Source organism: Manis javanica, chromosome 3 (assembly GCF_040802235.1).
Source record: "Manis javanica isolate MJ-LG chromosome 3, MJ_LKY, whole genome shotgun sequence".
Classification (NCBI taxonomy): domain Eukaryota; kingdom Metazoa; phylum Chordata; class Mammalia; order Pholidota; family Manidae; genus Manis; species Manis javanica.
The window spans coordinates 196,494,254-196,520,223 of NC_133158.1; the positions used below are offsets into that span (position 1 = coordinate 196,494,254).

Genomic DNA, 25,970 nt, shown 5'->3' on the forward strand with positions numbered 1-25,970 from the left:
CCCAAGTAGCCCACTTAAAAAGTGGATGAAGGACTTGAATAGATAGTTCTCCAAAGAAGATACTCAGATAGCCCAGAAACATATGAAAAGATGCTGAATATCACTAATCATCAGAGAAATGCATAAAAGTACCACAGCAGATACCACCTCACACCTGTTAAGACGGCCATTATAAGAAAAAACCCAAAAACCAAAAGCCCGGAAAATAACAAGTGTTGGCCAGGGCATGGACACATTGGTGCCCTTGCGCACTGTTAGTGAGAGTGTGAAATTGTACGGGCTCTATAGAACAGAGTATGTCAGTTCTTAAAGAAATTAAAAATAGAATTACCATACGATTGATAAATTGAAAGCAGGTTGCCTTGATTTCCATTATATCTTTAAAATGAATTCAGTCCACCTCAGAAGTAATTAAGCAGGGCTCTTAATTGGGAAAGTAATAAGTAGTATATCTCCTTAAATTTCTGTATCTGTGGTGACTTGTTTCTAAGTTTTTGTTTTGTAGCTTAGTACTTAACTGTTGACCTTTTTATTCTTAGGGAACTTTTAAATTCAAAGCAGAAAGTGACCTGTTCCTTGCTGAGCATCACAAACTTTTATTGTATGATGGCAAGCTCTCCAGTGCCATTGCATTCACATATAATCCCCGGGCTACAGACGCTCAGCTCTGCCTCGAATCATCCCCCAAGGACAACCCTTCAATTTTCGTTCATTCACCGCATGCACTCATGCTCCAGGTACTAGCTGTAATCTTTTAAGAATACTTTTAATGGTAAAATTTGATGTATTATTGAGGTGTATTTGGTAGATTCTATTAAATACGTGCAATATTGTTCCTATAATGCTTTATTTTTAATTGTTTTGGAAAAGAAATAATCAGAATCTTCACCGTGTTTTCTTTTTTGTAAGGATGTGACGGCAGTTTTAACACATTCCATCCAAAGTGCTATGCATTCAGTTGGAGGAGTACAAGTGCTGTTTCCACTTTTTGCACAGTTGGATTATAAGCAATATTTATCTGATGAAGTTGATTTGACCATATGGTGAGTGCATTAATTTTTTTCTTTAATTTGTTACAAGAGTTATTTTCATCACTGTTGAACTGCACAGTTTTTTTCGCTCTTTAAATTTGTGGTAGGATTAAAAGAGAATATAATTTAAAGAAATTTGTGAACTATAAGCTACTGAAAAGACATAAATAATACTACTAATTCAAATTCTTTTTCAGGAAAATGAAAGCTAGAAAACAATGAAGTTGCTTTTGAATAAAGTTAGGAATAATGGTAATGGATTTATCAAAATTGAATACATTTTATTTAAAAAATACTCTGAATTGTTATTTGGTCGTGATTTATTATGGGACTTGAGCTTTTCATATTTACTTATTGATGTATGTAATTTGAAATCAGATTTTTGATGTTATAGGGTAATTTATAATTTAGTCATTTTTAATTAGCTTGTACATTTGGCACATTTCTATTGTAGTGTAGAGTCTAAAAAAGGCATAGATAAAAGAGGACAAGTTATAAAATGTTGGAGGGAGTAACTAAATGAATTTTTCATGGCTGTATATTCTAATGAAACTCTTTATAGCAATTATAGTTTATTGTATTTTCCATTCTTCCTTTTTAGAATTATTTCCCTTATTTCTGCTTTTATACATAACTAGATATCTACTATCAATGTATGTATATATTTAATGATGTAACAATTTTCTCCAGATTATTTTTAGGCAACAAAATGACTTTTTTTAAATAGGTATAAGGTACCAAATCTGGTTATTATTGACTATATTAAAAAAATCAAAATACAATTATCTTTGACATATTACTACTGCATGAATTTTTTTGTGTGTCCTGGTCTAAAACCTTCAGAGCAGAGCTTAGTTATTTTTTCTTGGTTATCCCTTTAAAGACTTCTAATTTTCACTTTTTTTTTTTTTTTACTTTTCAACATCCTTTTGCAATTGCTGATAGTTAAAAGCACTTTTGTGGAGGAGGAGGTTGGCTATCAAACATGATTTCTCTTTGTGGGAACCTCAGCCTTTGAGAAGGAAATAACAGCTGACCATACTCTATTCCATTTTGGGTTATCTCTAGATGTTGTGAGGATGAGAGCATGGCTGTAGCCCCTAAAAGTCTTCTTGACTGATTATTGAGTTATGATTTTCCTGTGGGGATAATGAACAAAACTTTTAAATTAATGTTTGAGGATTTTAGTATGTCTCCAGCTTTACTTCCCCTTCATGAACCCTCTGGTCCATTCAAGCTAGGCCAGTCTGGAGTCCTAACGCATTTTCAGGGTTTCTATTCTAGCATTTTGCTCCACATATCTTTTCCTTCTGGTCTCTAACTCTCCAAAACAACATACTTGCGGCTAAGTTAAATCCGTTCTCTAAATTTAAGGCCGTAATATTCTTATATTAGCCTTTTTATTACTTGTTTTTGGACATTGCTAATTTTACTCTATTTCTTGTGTGTTTGTCATGCTGTTTTGCTGTTTCTAAGTAATTCATTTATTAGTGTGTTTGTGATAAAGTATATGAAATAAGTGTTTGAATAAATCATAATCTTACATTAAAATTCTAGTCCTGAAATAATATTGCAAGGAGTTTTATCAGAACTTCAATTTCCTTAAAATAGAGAACTTTTTATTAAGATAAGTGAAGGGCTGCATTTATTTAACCCTTTTTAAAAAACTGAAATATGTTTTTCAAACCATTGCCTTTTTTTTGTTCCCAGTTCAACTTTGCTGGCTTTCATCATGGAGTTGTTGAAGAATTCAATTGCTATGCAGGAGCAGATGCTTGCCTGCAAGGGCTTCTTGGTAATAGGATATAGTCTTGAAAAGGTAAAGTATGAAATACTTTATATTTTTGATTCCTAATTTGCAGGCCATGGTCTTAGTTTCATAAGTGGTTGAGAAATTCTTTCTGCAAGTGTGTTTCTTTGGTTGCACAAAATTACCTAAATTAAAATAACGTTTTGTTGTTTGACTTTGCCACAATTGTTTTATTAGAGAGATGTGATATTGAGTCTCATGGCATCTTTTACTTGGAGCATAGTTTGTGGGCCAACTTTTTTTCCCTGTATTGACAGCATTTAATTTACTTCACTTGTATTGGTAGTGACCTTTGTTCTACTTTTCTTCAGTCTTCCAAATCCCATGTTAGCAGAGCAGTACTTGAACTTTGCCTTGCATTTTCAAAATATCTGAGTAATCTGCAGAATGGGATGCCTCTACTCAAACAATTGTGTGATCACATGCTTCTTAATCCAGCTATATGGATTCATACCCCAGCCAAGGTAATGTGTGTGTGTGTGTGTGTGTGTGTGTGTATATATATATATTGATTTTGTTTTCCAATCTTCACTTGTTTTTGTACTTAGGAAGAGTAATAATTATGAGGATTTTCTTTTATCCTTTTAAATGCTATCCTGTAAGATTTTATGGGTAGCATTTTTTGACTAAGCAGGCTATTTTTCTTTTTAGGTGAATTTGCAAATCAGTGTATCTTTATTTGTAAAACAATGTCAGTATTTTTAAAAAACCAGAGCTATAGTCTTTATTGTCTGTTAAATCAAAATTTTATTTGAGAGAGACTTTGGTTTACTAAATACAAATAAAGTTAGACAGTTCCAATGTAAATACAGTGTTTCCTATCAACAGTAGCTCTTTACTGTTGCAACTTATATGTATGTTTTTTTATTCCTTAATTCACTGTGCTCTCTCTCCCTCTTCTTTATACATACATTCCTTTTACCAACATGATGAATTCCTGATTTTTAATTCGTACAGGAACTGTTGAAATGTCAGCCTCACTTGAAGGTTTCCAAGATATACTGGTCTCATGTAATTTTGATTCCACAGTAATTCAAATTATTAAATATAATTGTTTGTACACAATAATTTAATACTATAAGAACAAACCAGTTACTGCTAAGTGAATATAAGTGAATTTGTGATAAAGCATATAAATAAAACTTTTGATAAGTCCTAATGTATTAAATTATCCTAAAAATGTTAATATTAGTAGTGTTAAGCAGAACTTGAAACAGCAAAATTTTTATTACATTACATAATTGTATCTGTCTTATCTGCGGTTTTTTTTTTTTTTTCAGGAGTTGTGTTATTTCAAACCCCTTAATTTCCTGTCTCTCCCTCTCCCTTTTGGTCCACTTTCAGTGTTTATCTTTGTCTAGTTTGGAATAACACATACTTAACTCTAGTTGTCAGAAAAAAATGCTGACTTTTTTGCTTTTCTAGACTCATAGTATCTTGTTTTCAGCTGGTCTTTTCAAATGTTAAAGAGAAAAACAGCTGCTGATGTGATTGCCATTTGGAAATAATCAAAGGAGGCAGCTGGAGGTTGTAGCTTTTTATCTCTGGGCTCAAATTTGACCTCCTTCTCTTCTATGACCCTCAGTCTTACTTCTTTTCAAGGATTGTTTCAAGTTACTTTATAAACTTTTTACTAGACACTTCTTTGTCTTACTAAGCAGTATATTTGTAGGGTTTTGGGTCTCTTTTGATGTAGTCAGAAACCTTATTAGATACTTAATTGTACAGGAATATTTAAAAATTTCGTTATGTCATTCCCTTACATTCCTGGTATTGCTGTACTTCATTTCTTACCTTCTTGAATAATTTTAATTTCCTCTTTAGAATTTGCAATTGATTTGGTAATATTAAATTTTGTTTCAGCTGTCTGCTTTGTTTATCTGTGAGGGATCATATCTACTTCTATTTTATTATGAGTAGAGTTATAACAAAAGGCAAATTTAAAGATGTTTGACAGAAGGCCATAGAGTTTGGGGGAGGGAGTAGTTTCTTAAGAAAAGGAATATGACATAATGCATACAAAATTATGTTTAGTGTCTTGGAAGGAAGCTGTATAGATTATTGGACAAAAAGTTTAACTTCATTAGCTCCAAGGTTACAAAAGTTGAACATATATATGTATGAATTAACATTTGCTTTTAGAAAAGGGTGTTCACAGTGACTTTATAATATGTAGGTATCTTCTATCTGCTCAGAGACAGTCTTTATAATGACCTAACAGGAGAGATGAAATTTTCCTGTACACAGTATCCTTCATTTGTTGAGTGACTACTTTATGCTGGCCTCTATGGACACAGTTGTGAACAAAGCACATCTAATTCTTGCCCTCATAGAATTTAGATCTAATGGAAGCACAGATATTGTCTTGCCAATGGGTTTCAGCCCTGGGCAAGTTTGCTATGGATTCAGTGTGACCAAAGAAAATGACAGCAAAACGTTCTTGGGGTGAAAGGGTTATACCCAACTTTATTTCCAGGTGGCAGGTCAGTCACTAAAATCCTGTTCACTCAGAGTGAGTCTCCATGCAGCAAGCCAGTCTCTGCCTCTGGGCCCTTCTGTCTGCACAGCCGTCCTCTGGGCCCCTCTGTCCGCACAGCCATCCCAGAGCACAGTCGTCCCGCACAGCCGTCCTCTGGGCCTCTGTCCTAAGTGCTGCCACCACTCCAGCCTCTGCTCTGCTCTCCTGCAACCTTGCAGCCCTGCCACCCTGTGGTGCCCAGAGCACTGGGTGGAACTCTTTTTATAGAGTCAAATTGCCCACAGGTGTGCAGTGAGCTAGTCAACCAGGGCCACAGGAACTCTCATTTTATCCACACTCCACCCCTCCAGGATTCTCTCCTCTCAATCTATGTGCTCTTAGTCCTCTGCAATGGTCCCTGTGTAAGGAAGCTTGAACATTGTTCTCCAGCCTCTCTTGCAGACACACAGGCCAGACTCATGGCTCTGTCTCTGACCTCTACCTCTTTAGTCTTAATGGCTGGAACTGCTGCTCTGGTTTCAGTTGTTGCCATAGCTCCAGTAAGATCCTATTTGGCTTCCCGTCTAATTTCTTCCATCTACTCCTGCCGTTATCAAATCAACCCACATCTGGGTCCTTGTAACCCTCACGGGGCCATGTAAATTCTTCTTGTGAGTAACAGGTCTTATTTCTTTCTGGATTCTCATTGCTTGTGCCTCTCCTAAGTCTGCTACTGTACGTATGCAGCTTATGGGATGCCCTAACTGAGGGGAAAGAATGGCCACTAGAGACCCAAAGAGGGAGGTAGGAGCCATTTGAAGTACAGTATTTCTCATACCAGTAGTGAAAATCTCTTCATCTGGGTTATACTTCTCTGGACTATAGATGGCATTTCTTATGCCTACCTCTTGTAGCACCTGTTGGAGCTCAGCACATGTCTGCCATCTAACAGGAGAGGATGGCAGATCACCCGGATTGGGCCACACAGCACGAAGTGCAGCCATAAGCCAATCAAGGAGGGAGTGACTCCCTGGGGTCTGATTTTGGATTGGCTTCCTCAAGGCAGGCTGCACTGTCAGGGAAGACAGCTTTCCCATCTCTGATCCCTACAGAACAATTCCATTCACTCCTAAGTCCCATAGACGCAGGAGCCAAGCTGATATTGACTCCGAGGGCTTCTGCCTTAACTGCAGAGCCCAAATCCACCAGCTCAGCCTGAGAATATGGGCAGAGCATAGAGTGCTCCATGACCTGGGGAGGGGGCTGCTCCTCTCCTGGGGGAACTTTCAGCTGCTGGGTTTTTATTTTCATTACAACCACTGGGCGTGCTTTCCATACAGGAGTTGCCAGTGCCTTTGGCACCGCCCCTTCATCCTTCCTCAGCTCCTCCATTTCTGGGGCTGATGGCACCTTTCTCTGCCCTCCCCTGAGTGCCTCCTCTGCTGCAATCTTTACCTTTTCTACTGTGCCTCACAGCAATGCTACCTCTGTCTTGAGAAGGTCTCTTACCTTCAGCTCAGTGCTTTGCAGCTGATGTTCTCGTGCCACCTCCACCTGTGCTTCCCTCAGGAGTGTTTCCTTTTCCTTGATGGCCTCTTCCTCCTTCAGAGCACCTGGCAGCACTGCCGTCTCGTCTCCAGCGGCACCTTGCTGCCAGTGCTCTCGTGCCGCCTCCTCCCACATCAATACCATTTCCCTCCTCAGGGCATCCATAGAAGTCTTCAGCTCGCATTCTCGTGCCACCTCTTGCAACAATGCCACTTCCCTCCTCAGGGAATCTACTGAAGTTTGCAGCTCACATTCTCGTGCTGCCATTCCTTGGGTCTCCTCTGCAGACCTTTTTAAGACTGTGAGAAGCAGCCAACCCACAGTCCGGCTGCCTCATGGGCCCTCTGCTTCTCAAAGGATCTTCTTACTATATCAAGAGCCACCCCTACTGCCTCAGGTGTCACCTCAACTTGCCTCCAGTCTTGGGGTGGGGCCCAGTCCTCTAGGAGGCAAGCCACCTCAGACCACATACCTATTGGGGGACGATCCACTGTTTCCCCATTCACAGAGGCAACCCGCTGAAGTACCCATCCCATAAGGGCAGCCTGCCCTTTTCCTTGGTCAACAGTGAACCCTGCTGACTATGCCAGTTGTCTTGCCAGTGAGTTTCAGCCCGGGCAAGTTCTCTATGGATTCAGTGTGACCAAAGAAAATGACAGCAAAACGTTCTTGGGGTGAAAGGGTTATACCCAACTTTATTTCCAGGTGGCAGGTCAGTCACTAAAATCCTGTTCATTCAGAGTGAGTCTCCATGCAGCAAGCCAGTCTCTGCCTCTGGGCCCCTCTGTCTGCACAGCCATCCCAGAGCACAGTTGTCCTGCACAGCCTTCCTCCAGGCCTCTCTGCACAGTTGTCCCACACAGCTATCCTCTGTGCCTCTGTCCTCAGCGCTGCCACCATTTCAGCCTCTGCTTTGCTCTCCTGCAGCCTTGCAGCCCTGCCACCGTGTGGTGCCCAGAGCACTGGGCGGAACTCTTTTTTACAGAGTCAAATTGCCCACAGGTGTGCAGTGGGCTAGTCAACCAGGGCCAGGTGAGAATCCTGGCCACAGGAACTCTCATTTTATCCACAGATATTAACACATATGATCTGTGTGGCTATAGATCATATGAGTAGATAAGGAAAGGTTTTTTTCCTAATTATGAAAAATAGTCTCCATTCTTACTCCTCTCACTGTGTTGCTATTAAATTCTATTTATTTTTCTTTTACAACAGGCTCATTCTCAAGAGACTGCCTTTTTCTGTGTCTTTATCTGTGTCTTTATCACTTTTGGGCCAGAATTCTTAAATGTTCTTAACATATCACTCTATCAGATCATTACTTAGTCCCCAAAGTCCTAATAGTTTCCCAGTGGTTTTGGAATAAAGTAGTCCCTTTTCTAGCAGTAAGTCTTAATGCCAATTCTTCTTTCTAGTTTTTTTATCTTAAAAACTGAATTAGGCTCCAACGTTAGGCAGATACTGAAAGGTTGTCCTAGAGCAGTCATCAGCAATGTTAGCTGTTGATAAAATCAGGTGGGAGAAGTTAGAAAAAAACTAAAAACCCAAAAATGAATCCCACTGTCTCCACCCCAGACTCTAATTTAATTGGTGTGGGATCAGGCCTAGGCATCAGTGTTTTTTAGAAATGTTTTTCAAGTATTTTAATGTACAGCCAGGATCGAGGAACATTTTTCTAGATCTAGGGAAACCTTTTGTATCATCCAAGATTTTCTCTGTTTAAAATTTCCTTTTTTGTTCTGCCTATCTTACTATTCATCTGCAAAGCCTACCTTGATACCTATCTTACTAGTGAAGCTTTTTGACTATTTTAGCTTATCTTTAATTTCTCTGGCTTCTGAATTCACAGTATTTAATAATTATGCCACTCATTTTGCAATTAATTACATACTGCTTCATGATTTATCTTACTTTCCAGGTGCTTTATTACTTTTGGTTTTTCACGTAAATTTATATGTATTATTCATCTTTTAAACTAGATTTCAGCTATTGAGGGACAGTGTATATGCCACTGTATTTCCTTAATACAGTGCTTTTATACAGACAGATATAAATATTTCCTGACTGAGTGAAATAGCCTGGCTAAGAATTGGAACCATGTCATAGAAAGAGTTATATAATCTCAGTGACAACTAAACTGGACTTATCCATTGGAACAGCAGTAGCTACATCAAAATAATATTATCTTTCAGCAAGTCAATGGGTTATTCAATATATAAGGTTTTCTAAACTGTATTCATCTTATAAGCCTCAGTTTATGTGGTTTGGAGTCTGCTACTCTTTGACATGCATGGTTACTGATTGATTCCCTAATTCATTTAGTCTTGGTTATTTATAGGGCATCTGGATGATAGGGACCTAATTGTCACTCTCTAAAGAAATCATCAGGTATCACTGAAGTTTCCAGTGTGGTTGAAAATGAAAATGCACTCAGTGTTCAGGAAGGTAACATACTTGCTCTGTTTTCAATGACTGGTCCTTGGCCAGTGGGACAGCTTATATGCCCTGCATAATGTTCAGTTTATAAAGTATATTCACTAGCAACAAAATGAAAAGTTCTTGATTTCAACATGAGCAGAGCAGAGGCCATCCTTGCTCTGTGCTGTTTTAAGTAGTAGAGTACAGCTGTTGAAGAATGGTAAAGCTGTGATTTCACTGAAATTTTGTGTTAAATGAAATGTGCAGTGGTGTAATAGCACTTCAGTTTCTTTTTCTTAAGTAGTAAGAGCTTATATTTTGAAACTAGTATGTTCTTACGTATTTATTTAGACTATTTAGAAATATGGAGAATCCTTTCCTAGTTGGGGGAAGTAGCTGATAGACATGGAAACATGTTTAGAGACTGTAATGCTATAATTATAATTACAGCTTTTGTAGTAATGAGCTATTATAACAATTCTGCTTTTCTAACATATTTCTTAAGGTAAACTACATATTTTGGTATGCTTTTCTTTCTCTTATTCCTTTTTTTTCTTTTGAGTAAATTTTTTTTTTCTTTCTTTGGAGTTATTTTAGCTTGTGATTTTTTCCAACACAAAGAAACTGCCTAGCTTTTTAAAACAACTATGCAAAGCATAAGTAATAACTTTATTATAAAGAAGTTACACATGCTTATGAATAATTGCTGATTGCTAAATAAGAGTGAGTTATTTCCATGAAATAGTGCTATAAAATTTTGATATATTTGGGAGTATTTACTTTTAATGGTATTGTAAGAGAAGAGTTTACCTGGTCTAGTTTTGTAAAGAGTTTGTGTGTTTATTGTGTGTGTGTGTGAGTGGGTATGTGTTATCTTCTAATATGGATGTTAATCAAGCTCTGGACCAAATATATCCAAGCAACTAGTGGATATAATTGGTCTGCTTCTTTGATTTAAACATTTTATTTCGATTCTCTAGGTTCAGTTGACACTCTATACTTATGTATCCACGGAATTCATTGGTACGGTTAACATATATAATGCCATTCGGAGAGTTGGAACAGTGCTTCTCATCATGCATACACTGAAGTACTACTACTGGGCAGTGAATCCTCAGGATCGAAGTGGTATCACCCCAAAAGGATTAGGTATATCATCTCTGTCTATATACTATGTCATCCAGTGGCAAATCAAGATTTTCACTTTTTTTTTTTTTCTTATATTTTCTGGAACTTTTTCTAAAGCTCATAATAGCAAATTTTTATTTTAATCTTGATGATTTTAATAGTTTGTCCCAAATTATGGTTTACAGGACTTAATAACTTGCTAATCTTATTGAAGAATTCTACTTTTACTGTTATGAGTTGGAGGGGAGCAAATACGACTAGGGTGACTTTAGTCACCTAAATGCACTGAAAAGGAGAAGAAATTCTATATTAGTATCTGTTACTGATGCTGAGGCCAATTATCACAATGAGAATTACTGAAAATTACTATTTTTTTGGAAATGGAGATTTCTTGCAGAAATAGGGAGTATCTGTTACAATTTTTCTGTGTAATCAGGACTAAATTACTAGAAGTATAGTATTCTTTTATCATGTCAACAGTTCATGGAAAAAGTCAAAAAATTTTTTGACAAGTGGTGGCTCTTTTCGTTGTTAGTATTGTACAACCTGCTTCAGACTGGCTTATGTCATGAAAGGGAGTAAATAAGCTCATGTAAACTGGCAGTTTTAGCAGAACTTGGTAGAGAGGTTCAGAATATGGCTATTGGACCCAGTTTGTCTCCAATTCCTAGTTCTTCTGTTGGCTGTTTTCATATATTTTCTTCTTTGTGGTAGCTAACAGCTGCTCCACCTTCACATTCTCACAGCTTTAAATCCAGCAAAGGAGCATGTGCCTGTATTGAATATTTCCAGCCAAAGTTTTTTTTAGTCTGTTTGTTGCTGATTGGTTCTGACTGCATCATATGCCCATCTGTGTGGGAGGTATTTTTCAGATTTCCCAGACATGGTGGTCACGCAAGCCTCTAAAATACATGATCTGATTAAGGATGGGTTCAGTTCCTTGATAAAAATTGACGGCTGCTGCTTGAAATCAGGAAATAGGTGGTGGAAAGTCACACCACATACATTCTGATTATACTCAAATGCTTTTTCTATTAAGTGATTTTCAAAGACAAGGTCTCATATTTGTACAATACTTTTTTCATCCCTTTGAAAATAAACAATTCTCAGAGAATGTGCTATCTATAATTTAGAAAACTGTGATGACATACAATATATAGGATCTATTTAAGTTGGTAAGGTTGTGGCAGAAATAGCATTCGGTCATAATTTCCTTATAAATGTTTCATGGTTCTGTAGGTGTATCATGTGTTGTCCTGGGTATTAGTATTTGTATTCTTGCCTTGATTTTTTAACTCATAGTGACCTTCAGAAAGTCTTATACTTCAATTGAGATAGCTGGATAACTTGGTATTCCTTTTGTAACTCTGTAATCCATTCCTTATATAGGAACTCTAAGTAGAACAAATTTTAAACAGTTTTCTTCCTATTTTAAATCGCCTGTTTGTGTTTATGGTGGTCCTATGCTTTGGTGGTCTAGGGGCTAGCTGTACATAGTGATTAGTGAGGGGAAAATTGCATAAAATATATAGCAAACAGGTACCTAAGTTAGGGTCTTGCCACAATGGGTGTTTGGTTTCAAAAGCTTTCTACTAGGGAATTATATGTTTGAGACATGAAAATTGACTTTAATGTGAGCCATATGTGACCAAGGACTTTTCAAGAAGAGGAGAAGAAGTCAGAGGTAGTCAACACAATGTTCCCTTTCTTCATGAACAGAATTGTGTTGAGGTGTGCTTTTTGAGACTTTTTGTATTAGCTTATACAAGAGTAATAGTAAAAAAGAAATTTTTTCATACTAAATTCATATATAAAGTTTAGATTTTCCTTTGCTTTTTTTTAAAAAAAGCTTCTATATTGACATTCTTAAGAGTCTTTTAAAAAACATAAGTGCATATTATTATTGAATACAAATTTTACTTGTTGCCTCATTTTTGTGTTTTAGAATTCCTCTGATCTTATTAAAAAATAAGTTTCTTCATTATAGTTTTATATAATCCCATTTTGTACATTTGGAGCATTGTATGTGCAATTGTTTGTGAGACTGAATACTTATCATTCTAGAGGCATAAAACTTTTATTGGGGAGTAATTGACATACAATATTATAGTAGTTTCAGTATATAACATAGTGATTTGATATTTATATATTTTATGAAAAGATGACCACAATAAGTCTAATTACCATCTGTCACCATTCAAAGTTGTTACATTATTGTTAATTGTTAATTATACTCCTTATATTTTACATTGTATCCCATGACTTATTTCTTTTATAAATGGAAGATTGTACCTTTTGGTCTGCTTCACATATTTTGTCCATCCCCAATTGTCCTCCCCCTGGCAGTCATCAGTTTGATATCTTTATCTATTGAGTCTATTTATGTTATGTTTTGCTTGCTTATTTGTTTTGTTTTTAGATTCTACATATACATGAAATCATATAGTATTTATCTTTGAGTTATTATATTTAGCCTAATACTCTCTAGGTCCATCCATGTTGTAATAACTGGCAAGATTTCATTCTTTTTTATGGCTGAATAATATTTCATGTGTGTGTGTGTGCGCGTGCACCACATCTTCTTTATCTATCATTGGACATTAGGCTGTTCTCATATTTTGGCTATTGTAAATAATGCTGTAGTGAACATAGTGGTGCAGATGTATTTTTGAATTGGTGTTCTCATTTTTGGGGGGAAATTCCTAGAATTGGAGTTGCTGGATTATATGCTATTTCTGTTATTAATTTTTTCATGAACTTCCATACTGTTTTCCATAGTGGCTGCCAAGAGTGTTTACATTCTTGCCAAGAGTGTTTGAGGGTTCTGTTTAATCCACATCCTTGCCAAAACTTGTTATTTCTTGTCTTTTTGATTCTGGTCATTCTGACAGATGTGAGACGGTATCTAGTGGTTTTGATTAGCATTTTCCTGATGGTTAGTCATATTGGACATCTCTTCATGTACCTGTTTGCCATCTATATTTCTTCTTTGGCAAAATGTCTGTTCAGGTCTTCTACCCATTTTTTTAATTGGATTTTTTTTTTTGATACTGTGTGAGAACTGATCTTAGAGGGTCAGTTCTTTATATATATATATATATTGAATGTTAACCCCTTATCAGAAATGTCATTTGTGATTATATCCTCCCATTCAGTAGGTGGTCTTTTCTTTTTGTTGATGGTTTCATTTGCTGTGCAAAAACTTTTTAATTTGATGTAGTCCCTATTGCTTATTTTTACTTCTGTTGTCCTTGCCCGAGGAGACAGATCCAAAAAAATTTTGCATAGGTCAGTGTCAAAGAGCTTATTGACTGTGTTTTCCTCTTAAGAGTTTTATGGTTTCAGGTCTTACATTTAAGTCTTGAATCCATTTTGAATTTATTTTTGTGTATGGTGTGAGAAGGTGGTCCAGTTTCATTCTTTGCTTGTAGCTTTTCAGTTTTCCCAATACTGTTATTGAAGAGGCTGTCTTTTCCCTTTAGTATATTGCCTCCTTATTTTTTGTGGGTTAATTGACCATACAAGTATGAATTTATTTCTGGGCTCTGTGTTTGCTTCATTTGAACTGGGTGTCTGCTTTGTGCCAGTACCTTCTGTGTTAATTGCTGTGTTGTAGTAGTTAGAAATCCAGGGTTATGGTATCTCCAGCTTTGTTCTTCTTTCTCAAGATTGCTTTGGCTATTTGGGGGTCTCTTGTGGTTCCACCCAAATTTTAGGATTGTTTATTCTAGTTATGTGAAAAATGGCATTGCTATTTTGATAGGTATTGCATTAAATTTATAGATTGCTTTGGATAGTATGAACATTTTGACAAGATTAATTTTTCCAATCCAGGAGCACAGTGTATCTTTGCATTTGTTTCTGTCGTCTTTGATTTCCTTCATCAGTGTTTTTTAATTTTCATAGTATAGTCCTTTTATCTCCTTAGTTAGGTTTATTCCAGGTCTTTTACTCTTTATGATGCAATTGTACATGAGATTATTTTCTTAATTTCTCTTTCTGATTGTTTGTTATTAATATGTAGAAATGCAACAAATAATGGTGTATTGCTTTTGCATGCTGCAACTTTACTGAATTCATTTATTAGTTCTAATAGTTTTTTGGTGGAGTCGTTTGGGTTTTCTATATATAATACTATGTCATCTGTAAATAGTGATAGTGACGGTTTTACTTCTCTTTACCAATTTGGATGCCTTTTATTTCGTTTTCTTGCCTAATTGCTGTGGCAAGGACTTACAGTACTCTGTTGAATAACAGTGGTGAGAGTGGGCATACTGCATTATTGCTGATCTTAGAGGAAAAGCTTTCAGCTTCTCACCATTGAGTATGATGTCAGCTATTACTTTGTCAAAAATGTTTTTTAATTATCAGGTACATTCCATTTATACCCACTTTGTTGAGAGTTGAATTTTGTCAAGTGCTTTTTCTGTATTTATTGAGGTCATTGTATGCCTTTCATCATTGGTTTTGTTATTGTGATGTATCATGTTGATTCATTTGTGGATGTTGAACTATGCTTGCATGCTGGAATAAATTCTACTTGATCAAGGTGTGTGATCCTTTTAATGTATTTTTGAATTTGGTTTGCTAATATTTTGTTGAGGACTTACACATCTGTGTTGATCATGAATATTAGCCTATAATTTTCTTTTTTCCAGTATCTGTATAGTTTTGGTATCAGGGTAATGGTGGCCTCATAGAAAGACTTTGCAAGAATTCCTCTTCAATTTTTTGGAATTGTATGAGAAGGATAGGTATTAAATAATCTTAAATGTTAGAATTCATGGTTAATCCTGTTTTGTTTGTTGGGCATTTTTTGTTGATTCAATTTCATTACTATTAATTGGTTTGTTCAGATTTCCTATTTCTTTGCGATTGAGCTGTAGCTCTCATAGTTACTTTATTTGTAAGATTTGTTGTTTATTTGAGATTTTTCTTGATTTTTTTGAGTAAAACCTGTATTGCTATAGTTTTCCTTTTTAGAGCTACTTTTGCTGTATCACAAAGATTTTGGAATATTATGTTTTCATTTTCATTTGTTTCAATGTAGTTTTTGATTATTCCTTGATTTCTTCATTGTTGTATTGGTCATTTAGTAGCTTATTGTTTAGTTTCCCCGTGTTTGTATCTTTTCTGTTTTTATTTCTTATAATTGATTTCTAGCTTTATACTGTTGTGGTTGGAAAAGATGCTTGATATGATTCCATTCTCCTTAAATTTATTGAGACTTGTTTTTTGGCATAAGGTGATCAATCCTGGAGAATAGATCTGTGCTTGATAAGAATGTATATTCTGCTGTTTGGGATTTAGTGTTCTGTGTATATCTCTGAAGTCCATCTGTCTAATGTGTTAGAAGATGGCTTCCTTATTTATTTTCTGTCTCGATGACCAATCAATTGATGTAAGTAGGGTGTTAAATTCTCTTACTTTTATTGTATGACTATCAATTTCTCCCTGTGTCTGTTAAGATTTGTGTTATATATATTTAGGTGCTCCTTTGTTAGGTACTTAAACATTTATACTTGTTATATCCTTTTGTTGGATTGATCCCATTATTTGTATGTTATGCCCTTCTTTGTTTCATATTACACAGTCTTTGTTTAATTTGTCAAAGTATTGCTACCCCAGATTTGTTTTTCATTTGAATGGAGTATGTTTCCATCCTTTCCCTTTCAGTCTGTATGTGTCTTTAGATCTGAGTATTACACAGAGTATAGATGGGTCCTGTTTTTCTAAATCTATTCAATTACACTATGTCTTGTTTTTATTAATAGGTATGTATACATTGCCAATTTGTTAATTATTTTCTTGTTGTTTCTACCTCTTCTCTGTTCCTTTCCTCTTCTCTGCTTTCTTCCCTTGTGGTTTGATGACTTTCTTTAGCCATTTGTATTTCTTTCTCTTTATTTTTGTTTTTCTGTTATAGATTATTTTTTGTGATTACTGTGAGGTTCTTATATGACATCTTACATATTTAGCGGTCCATTTTAAGTTGGTGAATGCTTAAGTTCAAATGCATTCTAAAAGCATTAGATTTTTACTCCTTCCTCATTTTGTTTTTGTTGTCATATTTTACATGCTTTTGTTTTGTGTATCCCTCAGTTAATTGTAGGTATTGTTGATTTTACTACTTTTGTCTTTTAGCTTTCATGCTAGCTTTGTAAGATCTACTACCTTTCTTACACATTTTACTTTACCAGTGAGATTTTTTTCTTCTACGTATTTCCTTATTTCTAGTTACAGCCTTCTCTTATCTGCTAAAAGAAGTCTCTTCAATATTTATTATAAAGCTGGGTTGGTGGTGATGAACTTGTTTAGCTTTTGCTTGTGTGGGAAACTCTTTATCTTCCCTTCAGTCGTGAATGCTTACCTTGAGGTATAAAACCTAAGAGATCAGTCTTTATGTTTCTTATAAATAAGTTGAAAAACTATTGGGAAGAAGAATTTTATATTTAGCTTGAGATCTTTGAAAGTAATAGTGTGTGTGTGTATGTGTGTATGTGTGTGTATATATATATATATATATGTATATATGTGTATTTGTATATGCATTTTTTTAAAGATGGACCACGACCTAATCAGAAAGAAATACTTTCTCTACGAGCATTATTGTTGATGTTCATTAAGCAATTGGTGATGAAGGTGAGTTCATATTTCTTCTCCTATAATGTGCTATATATTGTGATTTATAATTTCACATAAAATATAATCTTAGTTTACCTATTCTTTGTTTTGTTACTTGGTTACATATTAGAAAATACTTTGAAAGATATCTGTTTCCATGTGCTTTTTAGTTCTTGAGCATTTATGGATATATATTATTTCAGAATTGAAGATTGATAGCTATAATATATGTTACATGAATTTCTCTAGGAGTTCAAGTGTATTCATTATTTCATTCTTCAAATATTTACTGAGTTTCTGTTAAGTACTAGGTATTGGTTTTGGCGCTGGTGATATAGTAGTCAACTAAGCTTTTCAAGGAGGTACCCTTTTTAGGGGGCTCCTTGTACCTTAAATTCAGATTTGGAGAAATAATGTTCCTATATAAATATACCAGATGAATGTCTTAATCTTTAGAAATAATGTCATTTTATTCCATTTCACTCTTTTATAGGTAAGTAAAATTATTATTTTTATGGGCAGTCTTTTGATTTTATGACAATATATAAATGTATTTTTTGCCAGTATTTTTCTATATCATTTTTTTATTTTTGAGCACTTAATGCTTTATTAGCTGTCATATGATATGGTAAGTGGTCCTAACGTTCAGTATATTTCTCAGACTCAGATACCTTATTTCCATTTATAATGAAAATTTTCCTTTGAAATGTCTGTTTTCTATTTTTTCCTACTATGTTTTGTTTTCTTTTATGGATTTTTTTGAGATTTCATTTTTGCTTTATGTTTAATACATTGATAGAATAGATTGAAAATTTTCATACTGAATTCATATTTAAAAGCACAGTGTTTTTCCCAGTGTCAAGTTTTAGTACCTTATATTTTAACTTGGTAGGTTTAGAAACTGTTCATTTGCTTTCCATTTTTAGCAGGAACTATAAATATAAAATTTGTCTTCTGTATTTAGAGGAGTGATAGGTATAGATCATACTCTTATTTATCATTATTATTTTGCTTCAGGACACTGTAGCTTTGCAAGAAAGGCTACTGTATTATATAATGTACTGATAACAGGATACTGATGTCTATCTCTTGACTTTTATAGTCTTTAATAATGAATATCTTTGCTGTTTTCCTCAGTTTTTAGTTTAAATGTAGTTTCTCTATTGTTTTCTTTTTATATTTATCGTAACTGCCAAGTTGACAAATCTTATGCATATGTTTTCCTGTTTTAAAAAAATTTTTATATGCAAGTATAAGATACTTGTATTATGTTTTTAAAGGATTCTGGAGTGAAAGAAGATGAACTACAGGCGATTCTTAATTACCTACTCACTATGCATGAGGTAAGAGTTAAATTTCATATTTTGGGATTTTATTTTTTGAAGCTGCCTTATGGTCTTTTTTAAAAGTAAAAACATTGATGAAATCTTTCACTAGTGATATAACTATGGTGGGGAGTAAATATATCTGGGGAGAAAATCTTAGCAACTCTAAATATCCTTTATTACATGATGACTCTGAGAATAATCATCAAAGTCTTTAAAAAGTATAATAATTAGGTCTCATTTAATTAATAGTAGAGTGTACAAAGGAATGCTTTCATTGTATTTTCAGAAGCCAGTTGATATGAAAATGATATGATTGGATTTCTGAATTCATCATACATTCTTCTCAGCATACTGTGCATGCTCAAATACTGTTAAGTTCAACAGCTCACTAATAATGGAATTTAGATTTCCTCGAAATGGAGGTTGAAAAATAAGTTGAAATTGTTTTTTCCCTTTTTTAGCACTGGGAAAATATAATATGTCAGATATAATCTTAACTAATCTGAATAAATATGTTTTAGATAAGTAAAATAGGGAAATTGATGGAATTTCATACAAATGAAGCACATTTTTTTTTTTTTGGTAAGTATGTCAAAAATATATTTATGAAAAAAAAGTTTTTAAGCACTTGCCTAAATAGGACCACAGTTTATTATGAAATTTAATACTTAATTATCTACTAGCAAATATTAGTTCTTTTAATATTAACAGTTGGTTTTTTTTTTTACTGGTGAACAGTACACTTTAATGCTTGATTATACTTCAATATATTGAATTATATATTTTAATTAATTTGCTTTTTTTTTTTTTGAGAGGGCATCTCTAATATTGATAAAATGGTTGTTAACAACAATAAAATTCAGTATAGGGGCGTCAATGCTCAATGTACAATCATTAATCCATCTCAAGCCTAATTCTCGTCAGTCTCCAATCTTCTGAAGCATAACGAACAAGTTCTTACATGGTGAACGAATTCTTACATAGTGAATAAATTCTTACATGGTGAACAGTACAAGGACATTCATCACAGAAACTTTCGGTTTTGATCACGCATTATGAACTATAAACAATCAGGTCAAATATGAATATTCGTTTGATTTTTATACTTGATTTATATGTGGATCCCACATTTCTACCTTTATTATTATTATTTTTTTTATTTTTAATAAGCTGCTGAAGTGGTAGGTAGATGCAAGATAAAGGTAGAAAACATAGTTTAGTGTTTTAAGAGGGCAAATGTAGATGATCAGGTGTGTGCCCATGGACTAAGTATTAATCCAAGCTAGACAAGGGTAGCAAAACATCCACGGATGCAGAAGATTTCTCTCAAAACAGGGAGGATGAGGTTCTGAGCCTCACCTCTATTGATCCCCAAATTCTCACCTGATGGCCCCCCTGCGACTGTGTCTGTCTTAGGTTGTTCCTCCCTTGAGGAATCTTACCCGTCTCTGGCTAACCAGTCATTTTCTGGGGCCATACAGGGAAATGTAAAGTTGGTAAGTTAGAGAGAAGCCATATTGTTTGAAAAGGTTAGCTTTTTACTTCTTTGCAGATTTATGCCCTGTGGCTTCTATGCCCAGCACTTGTCTCAAGGTATCTTTACCACCTGGAGGAATTATGATACTCGGTAAATTCGATATGAGGCACGAATTCTATTTAAGGGTTGTAATTAGGAAGGAAGAAGAAAAGCTATAGAGGTAGCATATGGAAGAAAACATGGGAGGATTGATTATTTCTTTGACATATCTTCTTGTATAGTACCTTAAGTATGTATAGGTTTTAAACTACTAACTAATTTGCACACACATATTAACATAACAGGAATACGGTGACATAAACAAAGCAAATCTATAATTACCAGCCATCTCCAGTGAAGCCAAGAAAACCATTTAGGCACCCTAGGCATTTCTGAAAATTTGTCTATGATATGATGGATATTGTCCAACTGTACTTGAACAGTCTGAGAGAAATCAGACAAATTAAAGCAGCCCATTTCTGGGATCTGTTCACATCCCATGTGTTCTTTTAACCGTAGATAGTCTATAGTCATAAGATTTTGGAGTGCTACAACTTGCACCCCTCCCAACTCCTGGTTGAGTTCCAACAGTACAGATCCGGTCAAATTCGTTGTCTCACTGTATGCACATGCCAGCCTAGACATCTCCCTCCTCATTCCTATGGCAAGTCCAGGAGACGGTGGGGTGGATGCAGCCACAACCGCAGCATTGCCTAGATCCCTGTGGAGGCTTTTTGATGATCATCCCCCTGGCACAAGTCCTCCAGAGAGTGCTGATGCCGGAAGCTCCTCCTCATATCGTATCTTAGTTCATTTTCTGGGTATCCAAGCTAGGCCTTGATCTTGTGCATAGAAACAAACAGACCCTTTGCCCACACTTTGACATGCCCTCTATACCACTGTGCAGAACTCATTGGAGGTCAGCACACAGTAACTGCTTTTTTTTTTTTTTTTTTTAATTAAGAGAAAGGAATATTATCAGAAAAGAGTACCTCCATAGCTGATCATCTGACACCCTTTAAGTGATCAACATTAAGGATATTTAAAGCATGCGTTGATCTTTGATTTACCAATAGTTTTATCCTATCAAGGAGTAATCCCCCTTTTTTTAAAATTTTTAATCTACACTTACATGAAGAATACTATGTTTACTATGCTCTCCCCTATATCAGGTCCCCCCTAACAACCACACTACAATTACTGTCCATCAGCATAGCAAAATGTTGTAGAGTCACTACTTGTCCTCTCTGTGTTGTGGAGCCCACCATCCCCTTTTTCCCTCCCCCCATGCATGCTAATCTTAATACCTCCCTTCTTCTTCTCCCCCCCTTATCCCTCCCTGCTCACCCATCCTCCCCAGTTCCTTTCCCTTTGGTACCTGTTAGTCCATTTTTGGGTTCTGTAATTCCGCTGCTGTTTTGTTCCTTCATTTTTTCCTTTGTTCTTATACTCCTCAGATGAGTGAAATCATTTGGTATTTCTCTTTCTCCGCTTGGCTTATTTCACTGAGCATAATACTCTCCAGCTCCGTCCATGTTGCTGCAAATGGTTGGATTTTTCCACTTCTTATGGCTGAGTAGTATTCCATTGTGTATATGTACCACATCTTCTTTGTCCATTCATCTACCGATGGACATTTAGGTTGCTTCCAATTCTTGGCTATTGTAAATAGTGCTGCGATAAACATAGGGGTGCATCTGTCTTTCTCCAACTTTATTGCTGCATTCTTAGGGTAAATTCCTAGGAGTGGAATTCCTGGGTCAACTGGTAGGTCTGTTTTGAGCACTTTGATGAACCTCCATACTGCTTTCCACAATGGTTGAACTAATTTACATTCCCACCAGCAGTGTAGGAGGGTTCCCCTTTCTCCACAGCCTCGCCAACATTTGTTGTTGTTTGTCTTTTGGATGGCAACTATCCTTTACTGGTGTGAGGTGATACCTCATTGTAGTTTTAATTTGCATTTCTCTGATAATTAGCGATGTGGAGCATCTTTTCATGTGTCTCTTGGCCATCTGTATTTCTTTTTTAGAGAACTGTCTGTTCAGTTCCTCTGCCCATTTTTTTATTGGGTTATTTGTTTTTTGTTTGTTGAGGCATGTGAGCTCTTTATATATTCTGGACGTCAAGCCTTTATCGGATCTGTCATTTTCAAATGTATTCTCCCATACTGTAGGGTTCCTTTTTGTTCTATTGATGGTATCCTTCGCTGTACAGAAGGTTTTCAGCTTAATGTAGTCCCACTTGCTCATTTTTGCTGTTGTTTTCCTTGCCCAGGGAAATATGTTCAGGAAGAGGTCGCTCATGTTTATGTCCAAGAGGTTTTTGCCTATGTTTTTTTCCAAGAGTTTAATGGTTTCATGACTTACATTCAGGTCTTTGATCCATTTTGAGTTTACCTTTGTATATGGGGTTAGACAATGGTCCAGTTTCATTCTCCTACATGTAGCTGTCCAGATTTGCCAGCACCATCTGTTGAAGAGACTGTCATTTTGCCATTGTATGTCCATGGCTCCTTTATCAAATATTAATTGACCATATATGTTTGGGTTAATTTCTGGAGTCTCTAATCTGTTCCACTGGTCTGTGGCTCTGTTCTTGTGCCAGTACCAAACTGTCTTGATTACTAAGGCTTTGTAGTAGAGCTTGAAGTTGGGGAGTGAGATCCCCCCTACTTTATTCTTCTTTCTCAAGATTGCTTTGGCTATTCGGGGTCTTTGGTGTTTCCATATGAATTTTTGAATTATTTGTTCCAATTCATTGAAGAATGTTGCTGGTAATTTGAGAGGGATTGCATCAAATCTGTATATTGCTTTGGGCAGGATGGCCATTTTGACGATATTAATTCTTCCTAGCCATGAGCATGGGATGAGTTTCCATTTATTAGTGTCCCCTTTAATTTCTCTTAAGAGTAACTTGTAGTTTTCAGAGTATAAGTCTTTCACTTCTTTGGTTAGGTTTATTCCTAGGTATTTTATTCTTTTTGATGCAATGGTGAATGGAATTGTTTTCCTTTTTTCTCTTTCTATTGATTCATTGTTACTGTATATGAAAGCTACAGATTTCTGTGTGTTAATTTTGTATCCTGCAACTTTGCTGTATTCCGATATCAGTTCTAGTAGTTTTAGAGTGGAGTCTTTAGGGGTTTTTATGTACAGTATCATATCATCTGCAAATAGTGACAGTTTAACTTCTTCTTTACCAATCTGGATTCCTTGTATTTCTTTGTTTTGTCTGATTGCCGTGGCTAGGACCTCCAGTACTATGTTAAATAACAGTGGGGAGAGTGGGCATCCCTGTCTTGTTCCCTATCTCAGAGGAAATGCTTTCAGCTTCTCGCTGTTCAGTATAATGCTGGCTGTGGGTTTATCATATATGGCCTTTATTATGTTGAGGTACTTGCCCTGTATTCCCATTTTGCTGAGAGTTTTTATCATGAATGGATGTTGAATTTTGTCAAATGCTTTTTCAGCATCTATGGAGATGATCATGTGGTTTTTGTCTTTCTTTTTGTTGATGTGGTGGATGATGTTGATGGATTTTTGAATGTTGTACCATCCTTGCATCCCTGGGATGAATCCCACTTGGTCATGGTGTATAATCATTTTGATATACTGTTGAATTCTGTTTGCTAATATATTCCTTGATCTCTATTTTGATTTGTTCATTGATCCATTGATTATTTAGCACCATGTACTTAAGCCTCCATGTGTTTGTGAGTCTTTTTTTTTTCTTTGTAGAGTTTATTTCTACTTTTATTCCTTTGTGGTCTGAAAAATTGGTTGGTAGAATTTCAATATTTTGGAGTTTACTGAGGCTCTTTTTGTGAGCTAGTATGTGGTCTATTCTGGAGAATGTTCCATGTGCACTTGAGAAGAATGTATATCCTGTTGCTTTTGGATGTAGAGTTCTATAGATGTCTATTAGGTCCATCTGTTCTAGTGTGTTGTTCAGTGCCTGTGTGTCCTTACTTATTTTCAGCCCGGTGGATCTATCCTTTGGGGTGAGTGGTGTGTTGAAGTCTCCTAAAATGAATGCATTGCAGTCTATTTCCCTCTTTAGTTCTGTTAGTATTTGCTTCACATATGCTGGTGCTCCTATATTGGGTGCATATATATTTAGAATGGTTATATCCTCTTGTAGGACTGCGCCCTTTATCATTATGTGGTATCCTTCTTTATCTCTTGTTACTTTCTTTGTTTTGAAGTCTATTTTGTCTCTTATTAGTACTGCAACCCCTGCTTTCTTCTCACTGTTGTTTGCCTGAAATATGTTTTTCCATCCCTTGGCTTTTAGTCTGTGCTTGTCTTTGGGTTTAAGGTGAGTTTCTTGTAAGCAGCATATAGATGGGTCTTGCTTTTTCATCCATTCAATTACTCTGTGTCTTTTGATTGGTGCATTAATTCCATTTACATTTAGGGTGACTATTGAGAGATATGTACTTATTGCCATTGGAGGCTTTAGATTCGTGGTTACCAAAGGTTCAAGGTTAGCTCTTTAGTATCTTACTGCCTAACTTAGCTCACTTATTGAGCTGTTATATACACTGTGTGGAGATTCTTTTCTTCTCTCCCTTTTTATTCCTCCTCCTCCATTCTTCATATGTTGTGTGTTTTGTTCTGTGCTCTTTTTAGGATTGCTCCCATCTATATCAGTCCCTGTAGGATGCCCTGTAGAGGTGGTTTGTGGGAAGCAAATTCCCTCAGCTTTTGCTTGTCTGGGAATTGTTTAATCCTGCCATCATATTTAAATGATAGTCGTGCTGGATACAGTATTCTTGGTTCAAGGCCCTTCTGTTTCATTGCATTAAGTATATCATGCCATTCTCTTCTGGCCTGTAGGGTTTCTGTTGAGAAGTCTGATGTTAGCCTGATGGGTTTTCCTTTATAGGTGACCTTTTTCTCTCTAGCTGCCTTTATAACTCTTTCCTTGTCCTTGATCCTTGCCATTTTAATTACTATGTGTCTTGGATTTGTCCTCCTTGGATCCTTTCTGTTGGGGGTTCTGTGTAATTCCATGGTCTGTTCGATTATTTCCTCCCCCAGGTTGGGGAAGTTTTCAGCAATTATTTCTTCAAAGAGACTTTCTATCCCTTTTCCTCTTTCTTCTTCTTCTGTTATCCCTATAATACGAATATTATTCCTTTTGGCTTGGTCACATAGTTCTCTTAGTGTTGTTTCATTCCTGGAAATCCTTTTGTCTCTCTCTATGTCAGCTTCTATACGTTCCTGTTCTCTGGCTTCTGTTTCTTCAATGGCCTCTTGCATCTTATCCATTCTGCTTATAAACCCTTCCAGGGATTGTTTCACTTCTGTGATCTCCTTCCGGATTTCATCCCACTGCTCTTGCATTTTTCTCTGTATCTCATCCCATTGCTCTTGCATTTGTCTCTGCATCTCTGTCAGCATGTTCATGATTTTTATTTTGAATTCTTTTTCAGGAGGACTGGTTAGGTCTGTCTCCTTCTCAGGTGTTGTCTCTGTGATCTTTGTCTGCCTGTAGTTTTGCCTTTTCATGGTGATAGAGAGAGTTTGTATAGCTGGTACGAGTGACCACTGGAAGAGCTTCCCTTCTTGTTTGTTTGTGGCCTTCCTCTCCTGGGAGAATAGCGACCTCTTGTAGCTTGTGCTGGGAAGCTGTGCTCAGACAAGGCTTCTGCTTCCTGCCCGGTTGCTATGGGGTTTATCTCTGCTGTTGCTGTGTTCAGTGGCCTGGCTGCGGCTGTTCCTCCAAAACGGTGGAGCCCCATTGGAGGGGGAGCGGCCGGGAGGCTATTTATGTCCGTAAGGGGCCTCCGTGCTCCCTGCTGCCCAGGGGGTTAGAATGCCCAGAGATCCCCAGATTCCCTGCCTCTGGTGTAAGTGACCTGTCCTTCCCCTTTAAGACTTCCAAGAAGCACTCTCCAAACCAAAACAACAACAGCAACAATGAAAGAGGGAACAGAAAAAAAAAAAAGAAAAGTAAGAAACACACAATTTTTTTTTGTCCTCAGGCGCCGGTCCCAGGCACCTGCTCACTGGTCCTGCTGCCCTTCCTCCCTAGCACCGGGGTCACTATCCCTTTAAGGCTTCCAAAAAGCACCTGTCCACCGTTCCCACAGGGAAAAACG

The 25,970-nt window shown here is 36.2% G+C and overlaps 1 protein-coding gene across 1 annotated transcript in view; it reads left to right on the plus strand.

Moving 5' to 3' along the window:
* LRBA (LPS responsive beige-like anchor protein) overlaps positions 1-25,970 on the plus strand; it is a 740,236-nt gene that overhangs the window by 122,725 nt on the left and 591,541 nt on the right. The window contains exons 10-16 of the mRNA XM_037024623.2: positions 540-737; positions 910-1,043; positions 2,742-2,850; positions 3,153-3,305; positions 10,246-10,414; positions 16,956-17,035; positions 18,298-18,360. Of these exons, the coding sequence (XP_036880518.2) occupies positions 540-737; positions 910-1,043; positions 2,742-2,850; positions 3,153-3,305; positions 10,246-10,414; positions 16,956-17,035; positions 18,298-18,360 (906 nt within the window). The remainder of the gene's footprint in view (positions 1-539; positions 738-909; positions 1,044-2,741; positions 2,851-3,152; positions 3,306-10,245; positions 10,415-16,955; positions 17,036-18,297; positions 18,361-25,970) is intronic.